Source organism: Mya arenaria, chromosome 16, assembly GCF_026914265.1.
Source record: "Mya arenaria isolate MELC-2E11 chromosome 16, ASM2691426v1".
Taxonomy (NCBI): domain Eukaryota; kingdom Metazoa; phylum Mollusca; class Bivalvia; order Myida; family Myidae; genus Mya; species Mya arenaria.
In genome coordinates this window covers 3,695,417-3,714,115 of record NC_069137.1, presented here as the reverse complement: position 1 = coordinate 3,714,115, position 18,699 = coordinate 3,695,417, and the positions used below count along the sequence as shown (strand labels likewise).

The following is an 18,699-nucleotide window of genomic DNA, read 5'->3' as shown; positions in this document are numbered from 1 at the left end:
TTATTATTTTTGGAGCTACCTATGCAACTCTCCGCGTGATGCTGGGCCCGGCAGAAATATAGTACAAATGGTCTGGGTGAGTAAACAAAGAAGCGAATATGTCATGCTGCCGAAAGGGACTCCCATTTATTCTTGTCGGAGTATATGCCCAACTTTAAAAATTATGTTGCCGTATTTTTCAAGTTGCTATGAATATTACATGTATTGCCCTTTTGTTTTTTGCAAGGATTTGTATGAAGTTAAAGCAATAGTAGAATTGCCATCAACAGCGGAGGTAGCAATAGTAGACCTCTGTTGAACTATATATCAAATTTGCAATTATGTTTGCCTGTTCAACTATTTTAAAAAGTATCGCATATCAACTAATATCAATCACATTTAAATCTTTTTTCCTAATAATTGTCTTTACATTTCAATGGTATAGCGATAGTGCTGCGGAACGAATATCAACGCAAGTTCGTTGTTTTCATTTAAAATAGGGGCAAAAATAGAATACCATTAAAGTTATATACAGTGATGTACATGTATTATGTATCAAGATCATTATTTGTATTGAATTTTATGAATTTAAAAACCATTTTTAAGATCTGTTTATGAAACAATCGCATCAACTCGGCCATGCTCCTTCGAAAACAACCTCTGGTGTATATGGACGGTTAAGTTGATCGTGAAGTAAATTCAATGGAGCAGTTAAATCAAAGGACTTTAATTATTGGAATCTTAAATTAATTTGTAAACATACACGTCAAATGCAATCAACCTGAATTGGGTAACACAAATAACACTTTAAAACAGTACAATTAATTGTAATTCATTTTAGTATCAATCCCTAAGTAATTCTACTGATGCAGCGGCATACACCCGATGTTGGTTTTGATAGAAAATGACGGAGGTATTCCAATAGCTGCCTAAATGGATATTTACAAATGAAATTAATCTTCAGTTTAAGGAGGATAATAAACAATACACTATTTCTGACATGTCTACCAATCTGGCCCCAATTTTTCGAAATTTCTTAAGTCCCTTATAACAGGATTAAGATAAACTCACTATTTTTGTTGTTCTATAATATGCGTTATATTTACTTCGTTAAGGGTTTTTGTAAATTATATAAGAACAATCTGTATGCTTATAAGAAGAAACCATTTTTCATTTATCAAAATCCATTATTAGTATGTATTTTGGCTAATTGAAATAAGCGACTTAAGCGAATGTTAAGCTTAAGAAGTTTGGAGAAATTGGGGCCTGAAATTTTCAGGTAGTGAAATGTATATACGTTCTTCATAATGCAATTCTTGTTCTAGATGTATTCAATGTGTCTATTCATAGTTTAACTCTGTTAGTTTATGTATCGCACCAATTTCAAATGTATATTCTGCTCTACATCTAAATTGGCATTAGGCAAAATTGCATTATATATTAATTTTGCAACATTTTCCAAGATATAAATTACATTTGACAATATCAGATTGTAACACTACACAAACATACCTTTGGTGTCGTTCTGCATTCTTCGTCTGTAACTCCACTTGTCTGAAAGAACATTTTTTAGTATGAATGTTTATTCTAATATACTTCTTGTTTATATTTAGCGGTTAGCAAATAAACAGTAATATAATGCATCAAAGACAGATCGTCCTGTTTTAACGAATATGGAGCAAATGGAAGATGTTGAGCTCATTATAATTATATATCCTTTAAACAAGAGTTGGTAAAATATGCAAGGGAATGCCATAGCTGGTGATAATAAAGAAAATTATATAAAAACATATCGGGACAAAAACAGTAGTCTAAATGCTATTAATAAAGCTGGTTTTCTTAAACAAAAACGACTTACGTCATTTATATATAACTTTCATTACACGTTTAGCTAAATGATGAATCGGTCTGCATATTTTTTCTGTACATATCAAATTATCCGCCTACTAGAAAATACTGCCTGCTAATTAATGCAGACAGTGGCCAGTGTTCCCCGGTCGTAAACGGAAATACAGGCAGAGACCAGTGCATGTATTTTGCGAGAAAGACCGGTATTATACTTAAATCGACAACAATTTTTCAGGCGGCGTCACTGTAACATGTCGTGTGATCGTTAAGGCCTAGTTTAAGGAAAGTTTAGCATGACAATTCCCTGCTGTTCATCTCCTGCTTATTGCACTGTCACATTAGGGGCCAATTTCCTGTTTATTCGTTTATTGGCTCAGGGCAATTTGGGGTCAATTTCTATAATAAGACCTCCAAATCTGCACAGCAGGATATTCAGATCGGATATATGATAAGACAATTAGCTAATTTTATTAAGATCAATACATAGAGGTTGTGTACAATACACGTTTTTTTGTGTGTTTTTTTTTTTCGGGGGGGGGGGGGCACTTATAGAAGGATTAAACTAGGCCTTATATATTCGTATTTCTCAACAGATAATAAAACATGTAAATATACAAAACTACTAAATTCAAATGTCAAATGTCAATAAAAGTGTTAAACATAAAAAGTGTGTTCGTGAATATCCTAATGCTCTACGCTCTGAGGTATTCATAGGACGATTTACTTTACTTTATATTTTTTTCGATTTATCATAAGCATAGAGATGATCTTTCATTAACTTTGATATCCCCTCGGCAATTACAAATTATTATTATAGAATTTGCACTTGCAATGCTTAATGCCTATTAAAGTCATTCTGTTTTCCGAAGATCTGTTAATCAAATATATAATAGTATACGCTACATTAACGAGTGCGAATGAAACTTGAAAAACAGATTGATACTTACTCTATTGATCCTCGCAAAGTATTTAACCTTTTGAGTAACTTGACAGATCTATCGCCACTCATTCTGTAAATAAAACCTTTATATGTCATTTCCAAATTTCCGTAAACAAAATAATTCACTGAGATGATAAGGAATCTCAGACTATTACCTTATTAAAGAAATGGCGTTACTTTCGCTTTATTCAGCATTAATAGCTCTAGCCAGAAAGTGTGTTTATAATAACATAACATCACATATAGTTTATTGTAATCTAAGGCCTCCGGCCCATAATACAGTTATTCATACATATGCTTTTAACAACATAGATATAATACAATAATGAACAATACATATTTTAAAGCAATGATATATCAATAATATTCTTGGAAACTGTTTTAAACAAATGTTTTAAAATGCAAAGAATCAACATGCTTGTACATCAATATTGCATTCATAACTTTCCGGTATAAGATTAAGATGCATATATAATAATAAGGCACAGGTGAATAACACTATAACGAGTTATCATTACGTTTAAGAAATGTTTCACTTGTTATAAAAGAGTTGTGAATATATTTTGAAATCAGTACAATACTATTTTTTGACACTTCTGACATAATGTTGTAGAAAACTGCTTGCGTGGGAATAGACAAAATCCAGTTAGGTTTGAAATATTCATTTTGCAAGTTTGCATACAACGGACAAATCATGTGGAATTCGTCTTCAATGACATATATATGTTCGGACAAACAATATGTCGACCCTTTTCAATCATCAGGGGGTGACTTGAGCACCTAATGTTCGACAAGTGTCTTTTCAATAAATATGATAGATCACATGATAAATATCGTTCAGGATCAAGAGCAGTTTTGAAATGTTTATAATGGACTGCCTTAGGTGAAGCCTCTATATATGAATACAGTTGTTGCACAGCACAATTTTTGAGTCTTTCAATAAATAGCCTTAAGAAATGTTCTTGGTTTCAAATCTCTTGTGAAATCCACGCATAACCAAAGCCTTTCTCAAATAGTAATTTCTTCACACTTGTGAACTCGCACATGTTGTACGACCTGATTCATCCAGTGATTTAAGCATAAGATAACTATGTCGTGGATAACGGTTTTCTGGCATGTGTATCAGTTTTAACCAGTACTTAATGCAACGTGTTGTATATTGCATGGACATAGGGTTTCTTCCACACTCACTTAATGCAAAAAAGTTAGCAACAGACTGGTTCAAACCACAAATCCGTTTACAGAAGTCAATATGGACTTTCTCCGTACATTCAGAATAACGGTATTCCCATATATCGGCATGATTACACAAAATAGGTTGTATAATTGAGTCAAAAAAATTAAAAGCGTCTTTCGGGTGTAAATAACCAAAATGTTTTTGATATCTAAATATGTTTGTTATGGCTTTTGTCGCCTGTTTCGCTAGTGCTTCCCTAGTCGGTGTCCAGAAGAGCTTTGGAGTGAAAAACGCTCCTAAGTATTTATACTGGGATACAACTTCCAATTGAGTACCACGATAGTGCCATTTTTCATAGTATCTTAGAATACCACCGTTTCAGAAAACCATTACTTTCGATTTGCCAGTATTAGGTTTCATACCAATATCTGTACAGAATGATTCAATAAGGGTAATTTGTCTTTGTAAGCTTATAGCTGTGTCTGCGAAACTCGATACATGGTCGGCAAACATTAGAGGGTATAAATTACCTATTTTGTCGGTTACAAATATCCCATTCGTATAATTAGCCGTAAGATAGTGAACTAAGTCATTCAAAAACAATGAGAATATTACTGGAGATGACACACAGCCCTGCTTTGTCCCAATTGAGCACCGGAAGTAGTCCGTAAAACCGCCTGTTGCTGTGGATCGGATATCATCGGTAGGTATACGAGCCTGAACGTTGGAACCTGGTATTTTCACTCAAGATTTTAATTGTTCGTACGTAGGTAATTATTGGTATCCTTTAATGGGCCCTTTTTGTGAATAGGGGTGATAACATTTTCCCTCCATCCCGATGGAAAGTTACCCGTGTTAAATATGTTATTAAAAAGACCAGTCATATACGGGGTAATCAATTGGGAAGTACTTTTAAAAATTTCCATACAAATGCCATCAGTTCCGGGTGAACAGTTCCCTCGTAAGTGTGCTATACTTTCCCGTACTTCACTTTCTGTTATAACTTCATTCAATATGTCACCGTTTACAGGTCGTGTAATATCATTAAAAACTGATCGATTATCCCAATTATCATAATTATTGGGGTCGCAAAATAACTGTTTGAAGTATTCGAACCACTCACTGTCCGATATACAATTGATATTCGGATGTTTATTGTCTTTAATGCTTTTCAACGTACTCCAAAAGAGCTTTGAGTCATTTCTACAGCTAATGAGATCGTTTCGGCGCCTTTTTTGAAGTTCATAATGTTTTGATCTACATACAGCTATTAAAGCATTTTTTGCTATTATATATTGCTAAAAATCCGCTTGGTTATTTGTAATACGAAACTTTCGCAGCCTGCTATATTTATCATATTTCAACTGTGAACAATCAATGTCCCACCATTCAGTGTTTATTTACTTTCGTACGATAACTTTTGCATCGTTGCCTTTTCATAAGTGTCCCAGCTTCTTCATGTACATGTATAAAATCAATTAGACTTTGATTTATGTTAATAATGGTAAACTACGTTCGAAAACACGAAAAAAGTCACCGAAAGTATTCACAAAGTCACTTCTCATCGTTTCCTTCCATTTGTAATAGAACGCAGGATTTAATTTCTTGTCTCTATGTTTTACTTTTTGAGTGTCATTAAGGGGCCACTTTATAGTACACATTAATGGAAAATGGGCTGAGAACGATTCGCAGCCAACTGTAAAGTTAGAAACGTTAGCGAACAGTGACGTCGATGCAAGTACATTGTATATAGTATACAACGCTTCGCCCATTGTTCGCGGTACATGTGAATTATCCGTTATTATCGTGAAACAGACGTCCGTTCATTGTATGAATGTCATGTGTGCAGCACAAATCTATCAGCGATGACCCAGATGTATTCACTATTGTGTCTTTATTACATTTAGTAATAGCAAAGTTATCAGACGGATAATCACTGTCTCCGAATACGAAGTCCAAGTCATCGTTTGGAATAAAATCTTGCAACAATCCGATACGCCCATTTTGATCTCCAGCGACTATAAGATCAGCCGACGGAAAGTCAGATACAATCGCAGTTATTTTTTGGTTAAGAATAGATATACCGTTCGTATTAGTTTCTTCATAAATTGTCGACCGCTCGGGTGACACATATGTAAAAAACATAATAATGTCATTTTGCAGACAGTTTAGTTGTTTTGCCAATACCAAGACTATACAATCGTCTAAATCATCGCAAATTCATTTAACATGGTCATTTAACCAACCTTTCATGAAAACACTACTCCACCAGAACCTCGTTTGTTTGAGCATATTCGAGATTTGGAATACAAAGTATAATCTGACAGATATAACCTAAAATCATCATTTTTAGTTTCCCATGTTTCATAGAGACTAATGATGTCAAACTGAGCACAAAAGTCAGAAAATAAATAGTGACTTTCAAACTTTCTCAGTCCCTGAATATTAAGTGAACAAATCTTAAGTTCGGTAAAATTGCTATTTACAAAACTGTATTCTGGACCTTGGCCGCAGCCCTATTTTTCAACTAGAACTGGCCTTTTTTCAACATCATCGTAACAATAGGCACTTCCATTTACCATAAGTCTGTCATGTTTGAAATGAGCCTTTTTCCCCTCGTCGATACATTGTTTGAGAGACGGAAACAGACCGATGCGAGCTTTAACTACAGGCTTCCGGCAAATTTTCTACAACACTACCATCTATGTTACCGTTTTTTTCATTTCGTTCGAAATTCGCGCAGAACACGTTCCCGATCAAGATAATTAGCAAATTTAACCAGTATTGGGCGATCGCCTCTGCCTGGTAGTCTGTACATACTTTCATATGTCATTTGATCACCGTCGATACCAAGTGTATTTGTTATATAATTTTTCACTTTAGTTCCAATTTCTATCGCTGTTTCATTTTCAGTTTGGTGTAGGCCATGAAATTTAAGGTTATTTCTGCGAATATATGTTTCAAATTTGTCATTTCTACAATTACTTTTAGATAATTCATCTCTTACGGACGTAAGTTCCAGTGTAAGCGAATCTACAGTACTTGAACAATTTGCATTTTCTTGTTTAATTTTTGCGTTTTCAGTTTTGATTTCATTTACCGATTTTTCGAACCCGTCGAACCGTTTGTTCATCTGTCGAAGTTCGGATCGGATGTCTAGAAGAACCGACGTCATGTCAGTTTGTCCAACGCTAATAGCCGGTCTGTGGACCATACCTGTAGCCGAGGTGACACACTCCTCCGACGCCTCCCGCTGAGGCCGAGGATTCAACCAGGAGGAGATGGACGCCTGTCCATGGGAAGTCTGCGTCAGCTCAGCGAGATTGTCTTGTGACAATGCGAGTTGACTGCTCTCGGAGTCACTGACAGCTGGGGTGTTGTTGGTTGATGCTACTGTCGGGCATTTAGGAGTTCTGGGCCGGGGCCGGGGTTCATTTCAATGCACTGGGCAGAAAGCAACAGGAAAAGTACTATTCGTATTCATAACGACACATGTCCATGTGATACTTTAATCACTCTAACGGTATTTCTGGTTTTGATTGGATGTGAAAATGTTCCAATTGTTGCTCGCCACTGTGAAACGTCGCTTCTCATGATGTACCGCTATGTCCAACGATGTAGTGAATCTTTGAATAGCGGTTTGTTCATGCGTGACGAAAAGGTCTTTGAAGGGATATTGGCAAGGTGATCAATTGACGATGAGCACCTAACGGTATTTTCACAAATACGATAGGTATAATAGTTCTGGTATGCTAGATATGCTATGTGTCCTTGTTTATCAACTTCGCGCTTGATTAATTTGGGTTTTCCGCCCAGACCAAGGAAATTCTGTCAAATGTAATAAGAACACATTTCCTGACCCGTATATAACAAACTTTCACAGAAAAGTAAGGAACAAGTCACTCGCTCATCGTTTGTTAAATACTAAGTCCTATATTTATCCAACAAACACTATATATCACAATTTTCTGTCCAGAAGCGGAAGTAAATCGCACAATGTAAAGCCTGTTTAACAATATAAGTTCACCGTCTTAACATACAAAGTGAAATTGAAATATGTTATGAACATTTCAGAAGAAAGGATATTTTTTGCAACTTGAAAATAGACAAATGGTTTTGTTTCAAATATTTAAAACCGTCTTTACATCTTGCTTATAGTACCATGTGTGATTTTACTTCAATGGCTTTTTTTGCCGAGTGATCTACTCAGTTCTTACAGCATGTTTAACATACGTAATTGTGTGTCTCTATGTCTACATTTTAAAACGTTTACTATCATGATATGCTGTCATGTTTGACATATAATGTATACGATATAGCATAACGACTGCTCGTGAATTGTTATGTCACTGAAAGTCTCGCATATAAACTAAAATCATTTTTTATTTCCTTTCCCTTAAAATGCTTCTACATTTCAACAGTAAACCAACAGCGCTGCAAAACGAACATAAACATAAATCCACTGTTGTCATTCACATTTTCGCAATCTTAACATGTTTATCTACAATCATATCAAGTTCATTATTATATTTATAAATATTGTAAACGAACGTACCGCACAATCTTAAACGTATCATCTTCCGCGTTACATCTAAATGCACATTAAATAATAGTGCATTGTATAATATTTTATTAACAATTTTCAATATATAAACGATATTTCACAACATATGAGAAAATAATGTTAACACTCTTCAAACTTACGTTTGGCGCTGTTCTTCCATTCTTGTCCGATCCTCCAACCACCTGAAATGTCACCTTATTTAGCATACGTGTATTTTGATATTTAGTGCTTATATATAATTAGTAATAATATCCTTAATTAAAGTATATTAGTTGTTTCGAATGTTCAAGTAATTGATAAGACACTAATTTGTCTCTCAAATGATGTTAACTTTAGCTCTTTATGTGATTAGTTTACGATATCTAAACCTTACACTTGCAATTATGTATTTTCAGCTATGCATGAAAGCATTAGCCTAAACATGTAATACATAATTACCAATTACTAGCTTAAAACGCCCATAGATTCAAGATAGAAATGACTACAATCAATAAGAATACAGTACATACATCGTAACCGTTGTTTTACGAATTCTGGCATTGATACACATCAAGCAATTCATGAAATAAACCAATCTGAATCTGAATGTAAAGTTAAAATACAAAATACAGTATAAGTCACTTTTCAGTGTACATTTATTGGACCAATAATAGAAACAGCTAATACAGTTTTGATGTCAAATATTTGAAGTTATGATTAAGATCCTTTAATGAAACGTTACGTTATGAAATAGTTTGTCAAATTGTGAAAATCATCTTAAATATAATAGTAGTAGTGGTTACTACTAGTGGTGGTGGTGGTTGCGGTGGTGGTGGTGGTGGTAGTAGTAGTGGTAGTAGTAGTAGTGGTAGTAGTGGTAGTGGTCGTAGTAGTGGTAGTAGTAGTGGTAGTAGTAGTGGTAGTAGTAGTAGTAGTAGTAGAGGTGTTAGTAGTAGTGGTAGTAGTAGTAGTAGTAGTAGTAGTAGTAGTAGTAGTAGTAGTAGTAGTAGTAGTAGTAGTAGTAGTAGTAGTAGTAGTAGTAGTAGTAGTAGTAGTAGTAGTAGTAGTAGTAGTAGTAGTAGTAGTAGTAGTAGTAGTAGTAGTAGTAGTAGTAGTAGTAGTAGTAGTAGTGGTAGTGGTAGTGGTAGTGGTAGTGGTAGTGGTAGTGGTAGTGGTAGTGGTAGTAGTAGTAGTAGTAGTAGTAGTAGTAGTAGTAGTAGTAGTAGTAGTAGTAGTAGTAGTAGTAGTAGTAGTAGTAGTAGTAGTAGTAGTAGTAGTAGTAGTAGTAGTAGTAGTAGTAGTAGTAGTAGAGTAGTAGTAGTAGTAGTAGTAGTAGTAGTAGTAGTAGTAGTAGTAGTAGTAGTAGTAGTAGTAGTAGTAGTAGTAGTAGTAGTAGTAGTAGTAGTAGTAGTAGTAGTAGTAGTAGTAGTAGTAGTAGTAGTAGTAGTAGTAGTAGTAGTAGTAGTAGTAGTAGTACTAGTAGTAGAAGTAGTAGTAGTAGTAGTGGTAGTAGTAGTGGTAGTGGTAGTGGTAGTGGTAGTTGTAGTTTTTTGTAGTAGCAGCAACAGCAGCAGCAGTAGCAGTAGCAGTAGTAGTTATTTATTTTCCAAAGATCAGTCTATTTTAACTATATTTGTTATTGTATACGCTACATGTATACCTTAATTATAACAAGTGAACGAAAATTCATATTGACTCTTCCAGCACACTCAAATAGAATATAATAACTGACTTTTGTGTTTTTATTTTGCTTTTTTAATTGTCATTAATACAAAAATGCATAATCTTTGTCGAAGTTCAGACCAAAATACAACGACTTTAAAGATTAAAAAACAAATAAGCATAATGATAGTGTGAGAACAAACAGTTTCTAGTAAAAACAATTTTAAACAACTTAAAAACAACCAAATCAAATGTCTCACTTGTGTGATTTAAAATTTGGGATGTCGTTCAAATAGGTAACAAGGGTTGTCATTTACAAGCATCTTGGTACAGTTCCAATGTACAATTTACTTACATACTTAGCTACCGAGCGCAATGATGAAGAGAGAGGATTGCCTTAATAAAACTCTCAGAACCTATTTGATTGCACATCCACATTGATCAGGCCATGCAAATCATGATCTAGACTTAATGAATAGCAATGATGTTAGTGTGCAGTCCATCTCATCCCTCTAGTTGAGCCTCCATATCGTCCCTCCAAAGCAGACCCCCAGCCCATCATGCTTCTCCATTCCATGCTCAAAATGGTTGAAAAAAGTCCCTATACCTTCATTGAAAATGTGAGCTCCAAAATATCAATAACACAGACAACACTAGATAACCCATAGTTAACACACACGTTCTTGAATACCGAAAAAGGGTTGAGGGAAGTCTGCATGATTCACCGCAAGAATTAATCATACTTTTTCAGGATTTCTTTTTGGATATGAAGTAATCCGATGTGACGAGTGTGAGCCGACCACAGCATGTTGAATCATCAGCAGCATAGGCGCTTTTTGAAATACCAAATTATTATTGATAATTATTGTAATACATATGAGAAAATAACTAGGACAATAAAAACGAAGAAACAGAATGGTTACTTCATACATAAACAACACACATGGTTCTGTGAGTTCACAAATATAAATTAACTGATATGCTTAAAAATAATATTTTCACCCTTTTATAATAAACAATGGGTGGATATTTAATACATAATTCATTTAACATGTTTTCTGAAATACATAAAACAAGTCTTGGTGTTATGAAAGTATGTATGGCTACCAACGTGATAATATTTTTATATCATAAATAATATGAAATAAGGCACTGCCTTAGACGGGCTCTAGGTATGTTATCAACTGCAGAAACTGCTAATGCAGTACATTTTTTACTTCGGTAAACAAGTGTCAAAGGCAAAAATTCATTTTATATGACAAACTTTGACTTTGATTTCACCAATTAGATTATTAAGGTGCATAGCAACTAAGGTTAAGGCAATGCAAAGCAAATTTAATATTTTAATGTTTGAAAAAACTCATAATAACAAACACAAGTATATTAATTTACCTAATACTGAATATCATACAAGCATTTACAGTACAAATAAATGATTCCTACTTTAAACATAAGAAGGTAAACGAAACAGGTTGAGTTTACTTAAAACTAATTATTACAGTTATATGACAATTAACCTGTACTAAACTATTTTATTATGTAAAACAGCATTGTGTATATTTTATATTTTTAAGGTTCTGCAAATAACCTGGAAAAATGGTTTGACCACCTCAGCAGTTTGAAATGAATATAAATTCCCTGTAGTTGATGTTGTTAGCACCATTCCATCATTGAATATAACGAGGTATGCAGAAAGTATGAAAATATTTAATTATTTAAAGTATGAGTCTTTAAACTGAATTATACATCTGTAACATTTAAACAAAACAAGAGGGCCCTGACGGCCCTGTATCGCTCATCTAATCTAATACAGATCATCAAGAATAACAATCTCATCAAGTTCCATGAACATATGGTCATAAATGTGGCCTCTAGAGTGTTAACATGCTTTTCCTATTACTTGACCTGGTGACCTAGTTTTTGACTGCTATGACCCAGATTCGAACTTGGCCTAAAGCTAATCAATATAAACATTCTGACAAAGTATAATGAACATACAGTCATAAATGTGACTTCTAGAGTGGTAACAAGCTTTTCCTATGATTTGACCTAATGACCTAGTTTTTGACCGCACATGACCAAGATCGAACTTGGCCTAGAGCTAATCAATATAAACATTCTGACCAACTTTCAGGAAGATACAGTCGTAAATGAGACCTCAGGCCTCAATTTCTCGAAACTTCTTAAGTCCCTTATAACCGGATTAAGCTAAACTAACTATTTTTGGTTTTCAATAATTTGGATATTTACTTCTTTAAGAGTTTTTATACTTTAGATAGGAATTATCTATATGTTAGTTAAATCAAACCATTTTCTATTTATCAAAATTCCATTCAAGTATGTATTTTGAGTAATTGAAATATTAAAAGCTACTTAAGCCTGTTAAGCTTAAGAAGTTTTGAGAAATTGGGGCCTAGAGTATTAACAAGCTTTTCCTTCAATTTGACCAGGTGACCTAGATTTTGACCACATTAAATTATGCTTACATTAGCTCATTCATAAGCTCATTCAGTTTAAAACTACAAAAAGTTTATACTTTGTCAATACACTTAATTGTTCAGAACGTATTAGGCTTTGTTTTAATTTTAACAATGTCACTGTATTTTAGACATAGTAAATTGCCCCCCCCCCCCCCCCCCCCCCCTCAGCAATAGTTTAGCAGCCTACTGTCAAGATGAGTGTAATAAACTATGATGTATTGATCAATTGATAGGGGAATACTCTCCAAGAAAATTGACACATTTCTCTGCATTTGATACATATGCAATTCTTGTCTCTTATTTCAATTGTTCATGATGATTACAGTACTGATGTCATCGATCCAAGATACATAATGCACTCTGGTATAGGGTACTGAAGTGATCGTCCCATATGCCAACTCTGGTATCCTGGATAAAATGTTACTGGTGAATACAGCACTGAAGTGATCAAATCCTGATGCCACTCTTGTATCCTGGATAAAATCCAACTTAATGAAGAGATCAATCCCAGATGCCACTCTGGTATCCTGGATAAAACCTTACTGGTGAATACGGTACTATAGTGATGAATTCCGATCTGAAACAAATTAACACCTATTTTAAACTCAGAATATAATAAACAAGGGTCAATTTGTTTACAATGATGCAGATGAAGAGACTTTCACACTAACAAATGAAGTCACCGTTGTTAAAAATATGTAAATATGGCCTTACTATATATTTCATATAGACACTAACCAGGCTTACAATATATCTCTTCAAAACAGTATTTTCATATAATATTTTTGCAAAAACAGACCTCAAAACTTCTTTAGTTCAATTTTAGGCTGTATGCAACACATACTGAAAGTTTGGCAATGATATATTAAACACGTTTTGAATAAGTATAAGCACCTGTGGTGTTTTCATAAAAAGCAGAAATAGCCATTTCCATCAATCGGTAAGTCGGGATAGCGGGGAATGGGCCTTACCTAGGGTCCCTGGGGTGCAGGGGCATTTGGCGGGGACCTTACCATCTGTTCGTCCCCACAGGGCGGGGATTTTAGCCAGTGTTGGCTGGACCAAATGTCAAAGTCCCCACTATTCCCCGGACCTGGGGGGGGGGGCGGTTACAATTGACTGGTGCATTATTGCATGCAGATTTGAGTCCATCGCAGAGAGTGTTTACAGTATTTACTGTCAACAACACAAACTTCTTTAGGCATCTCATTTAGACTGTTTCACTTATTAACAAGCAGAAATTTTGACACAATGGCAATTTTATAACAAACTTGACCATGAAATTGAGTTTGAGCAAGCCAGTAGAGTTTGACTTACCATTTGGGTGAAAATTACTTAACGGCGAAGTAAATTGAAAAAATGAAGTTGCACCTAATTTTTTAAGGTGCAGGACTAAGAAAAGGCATGACGGTCTGAATATAGAGGTGCATTTGTATATTAAAGATGTGCACCTCCATCTTAAATATAGAGGTGCAGTTGTATTTATGTAAGAGGTGAACCTCCATTTTAAAGTTTTAAAATATATATAGAACAGAACGTATGAATAAAGAATTGCACAGCTTGATAACATACAGTTGCACCTGTAAAGTAAGTGTATTTTAGTAACATTGATGATTCTCTTACAAAGCCATGTTGTTTCATTGTAAAGGTATGGCAACTCTCACTCAGTCATGGGTGTTGTTTGGCAGGATGGTTCGCCTTCTCCACACCCTGGACTGACTATTTAGTTACAATATTTCACACTATCTGTGCAAACACACACACACACTCAGCAAACCCATCAACCCGCATTTGCCGATTTGTCTTTCAATCACAATCTTGCACTCTTATGGTGTCAGCCTTCCTCTCAACATATTCAGTCACAATCTCTCATCTCCCATAGTGTTGCTTGGCACGAGGGGTCACTCGGCACTATTTATTTGCAACACAATCTGTGGATCAAAGCAAAACCATTCATCTTTACAGTCACAATAGCTCACAAAGCCATGGTGTTGGACCGCAACCGTCCATTTATCTTTTCAGTCATAATCTTGCGCTCCGCCATGGTTTTTTGGCAGGAGGGGAAACCCTCCCCTTCCAACTTCTTAATTTAATAACATCTGTCACAAAAAAGTGGTGTTGCATTTCAGTTACCTGGTATTTGGACTGCAGTTGTGGCCAGTCGAGCTATCTGATTGGGGCGATTCGGTCCCTTGGGTGATCTCTTGGTCTGAGAATTATAAAAAATGTGTTTGTCACTGTGTACTCTATGATATTTATAATAAACAAATAATCCACTTTTGGTCGTATTTTTTACATATCAAATATTTTAATATAACATACAATTTTTATCATTCACGTGGTGTCGGACCGCAACCGTCCATTGATCTTTTCAGTCATAATCTTGCGCTCCGCCATGGTTTCACTTAGCAGGAGGGGATACCCCTCCTGCACACTCCCCGCCCAACTTCTTAATTTACACAAAAGTGGTGTTGCATGGCACAAGCGTTCACCTGTCACACAATTCCTGTATATCTTTTTAGTTTCAATCTCTCAACCAGCGTGTTGGTAATTGAAAGATGTTCCCATCCTTTGATCTCAGTCAAAACATCTCACTCATCCATTGTTGAGGTATACAGACGGTACACCCCATCCATCTTTTCAGTAACAATATCTCGCTCAGCCATAGCGATTTCTGAACTGGTCAACCGCATGTCATAAGTTTATGAAATTGATATCTTCATTGTATGATTTACTGAAAAGTGTTTTTACAAAATAATCATACAGTACCTGGCTGACGTGACAAGCCCTGCTATGTGTACCGGTATAATCCATGGTCGTAATTAAATCGGTAATCCAACAGGAATTAATTCTTCGCAATTTCTTTCCGATCAACAACTGTCAAACATCTAAATAGTATCGATATTGTAAAGCCTAAAATGACAACTACTAACTGTCAAGTGTGACCTTCGTATAGAATGGTAAACAATGCGTATGAATATCTTTAATAAACAAGTGAAAACAAAGTATATATCTCGGACAATCTATAGAAATATGTTTTATTTGTCTTTTTGAGTTTACCAAAAGTATTCACAGTAATTGTTCATAAGAATATTTTGAATTATTTTAATAACTAGTGGTGCGCTATTTTGAGGCATCGCATAGTTTAAATTTCATGGGCCTGTTTTCTTCCGTGTCGTCACGCTTTGATGACGTTGGTGTCCGGCATGCACGCGCTCAATATAGTTTATGAACAGAAAAAATACTGGTTCCATCACCTTTACGTCTTTTTTTCAGGCTGATAGTATGTGCAACTTTTGAACATAAGTAGTGCTATGTATGACCGTAATAGGGCTCTGCCGAGCTTCGCTCGGTTTAGAGCCCGTATTAATTTAATAATTTACAGAGCTAAATACATAGAGCATAAGTGTATTTTATAACGCTTCAATTTTAGCACTACAAATTTATGACAATCATGTCAAAATTTAATTCACTATTTGTATTATTATACAGTATATGAACAATCTAATGACATTATTTTACGGTGGTTAGATATTATTAAACAACTTTGATAAAATTGTCAAAAAAGGAGCCTTGGACAGATTTTCTTAATTCAAGTTAACATGTTCAATGAATTTTGAATTGTACCTATGCAATACTTGTAATAGCATTTTGCTTTGCAACTATTTAAAGGACTGTCACAGATTTTATGTGTATATATTTTTTTCTTAATCAAATAATTTCATTTTAATAATAAAGAACCTCGAACAAAGCAACTATACCATTATCTGATCAAAATTTGAAAATCCAATGTGAAAATCATTTGTTAAAAACATTAAACATTTTAGCTCAAAATTAGTAGTTTAGTCACATTGAAATAGTAATTTACAAAATATATATTATACGATCTTTTGTCGAATCTTTACTTTTTTAAATGCAGGCATTTTGTTGACATTCTACACAGAATCAAGAACATTTCAAAGCATTTTTATGTCACATAAGAATCCGTCCACTGGTGCTTATGAACAATGCCAAGCAAGGCATTGATTTTTTAGTGTAGATTTCACATACCAAACAAAATAATGCTGACAGTTCTTACGGCGAATGAGTATGGGACAACAGTGGCACGAGGCAGAGAGTTCTTCCAGACTATGTCTACACTCCGGAGCAAGGGCAAATATCTGAAAAAGCAGGAACAGGGGAATTGACGTGACATATTTTAGGAATTTCATTTCAGAAATTATCAACTTGGGACATTGGCTGCTACCTTATTTGTATTGAAGGAATACGGTAACCGAAATCTAAAATATAGTTCACGACCGGCGTAGCAAAGAGTTATTTTTTTACTTTTGATGTTTACAGATGAAATAAATTGAGGTCTTACACTGAAAAACACATTTCTGTTTTGTTTTGTTTTGTTTTGCCTAAGACAGATATTAATCAGTGTAAAATGTAATATTTGTCCCAATGGACACAAACAGTTATATTTTATACATTTGTTGTGAACGAGGTAATATTGCTTTGAAACAAACCTGTTTGTTATTATATGCCTTGAATGAAGTAAACTAACATTTAATTGTAGTTTTTCGGAAAAGGGCACCAATTTGTGTGAGAACCTAACGTCATTTCGAAAATTGATTTTGTCTTTGAAATTGAATACAAACGCTCTGTGCGCCATGAAGTTTTTTTTGGAAGTGAGTATTGGCTAACATTTCAAAACAGTGAACATTTATCACATTATTTCTTTTTTTGATAAGTTCACATTTAAGTAGTAAAATATCAATTTATTTCACTGATAAATTTATATAAAGCACCATAAATCATATTATAAAACAGACTTATTTTAGGTATTCAGATAACATTCAAAATTGTATGAGACCAAAATGTAATTTCGAAAATTACATCATTGAAAATATACTCCTGAGCCCTGGAAGTAAGAAGAGGCTTAAATTTAAAAAAAAAAAACAGTAGAAAGTGTAAAAATGCTAAGTGTTATTTTTACTGCTTGAAACGAATGAGCTATTTATTTCATAGGCCGTTTATATGACGAGATTTTCCTCACAGTCAAATATTTGCATAAAAACGTTATCCAAAGGAGGAAATTCATTGGCAAATTTACATACTCATTGGGGCTTTCGCCTTCACACCCAATCTTACTTTACCATAATACAAACAAGTTTCTTCAACGGTTTTTAGCATTAAGGGACCGCTTAACGTATATAAAAACAGCAATTATCAGAATATAAAACACTTACCAATCTATAATCTATTTCATCAAATCCTCTCGAGTTCGTAAACTATTTAACAGCTGATCATCATAACCGTTTCTTAAAAAATGTTCCGAAAGTGGAAGAGCGGTAGTTCCTATGTGCATCAGTTGATATCAGCAAACTAAATAAGGTCATGACCAGAAATGCCAACCTGTCCGAGCGAGCTATCCGAAAGCCTTTGTGCTAGAAACGTCTCCACTACAATGTGCCGGATGCACCTGTCGTTTTAATAACCAAACACAATAATCCAATCCCTCTAAACAAGTACCGTGCATTGTATAATATTTAACAGAAAATCTTCTCTGATTTTCTCGACCAGCCAACCAGAACGTTGAAAAACTTCAATCCACTTGCACCGTCCACTATCAGTTTCTATCTCATTTCCAGACAGAATTACTCTCGCGTTCCAAACTCAAAAACGCGGTGGTTTTTTGCACGTTACAATACTCCAATATGATAAAACTTAATTTTTGAAATACCTTCTTATACGAAGTTTTTTTCCTAAAATTCGCTTTTGAATTATAATGAGGTCAACGGTACACACAATTAAAAAACATCATTTGTTATATTTTCGATATTTTTGCGAATTGCAATACAATTTTAGTATGTTGTGATGAATTGAACTGATTTAATCAATACATTTTTATGCTATAAGAATTAACATATGTTCTCAACTACGGACTAGTTGTTGCAAAAGCATGCCATATCACATATTTAAATCATGCGCACAGAATGAAGGAATGGAATTAAACTGCTACTATAACACATAGTTGCATAATGTCTTAAAGCCCGAATACGGTAAAAAGAAAAAAAACGATCAT

General features: G+C 34.5%; 1 protein-coding gene across 5 annotated transcripts in view; it reads right to left on the bottom strand.

The window, feature by feature from the left end:
* Nucleotides 1-18,699, bottom strand: part of LOC128222041 (trichohyalin-like) — an 83,284-nt gene that overhangs the window by 6,290 nt on the left and 58,295 nt on the right. For 2 of the 5 annotated variants that reach the window (XM_052930794.1, XM_052930795.1), the window contains exons 27-30: nt 9,018-9,089; nt 8,649-8,690; nt 2,775-2,837; nt 1,492-1,533 (exon numbers count right to left, since the gene is read on the bottom strand). In XM_052930794.1, the coding sequence (XP_052786754.1) occupies nt 1,492-1,533; nt 2,775-2,837; nt 8,649-8,690; nt 9,018-9,089 (219 nt within the window). Of the gene's footprint in view, nt 1-1,491; nt 1,534-2,774; nt 2,838-8,648; nt 8,691-9,017; nt 9,090-16,701; nt 16,790-17,734; nt 18,097-18,699 lie in introns of those variants that run through there. The other 3 variants (XM_052930796.1, XR_008259058.1, XM_052930797.1) reach the window with 3 other exon arrangements.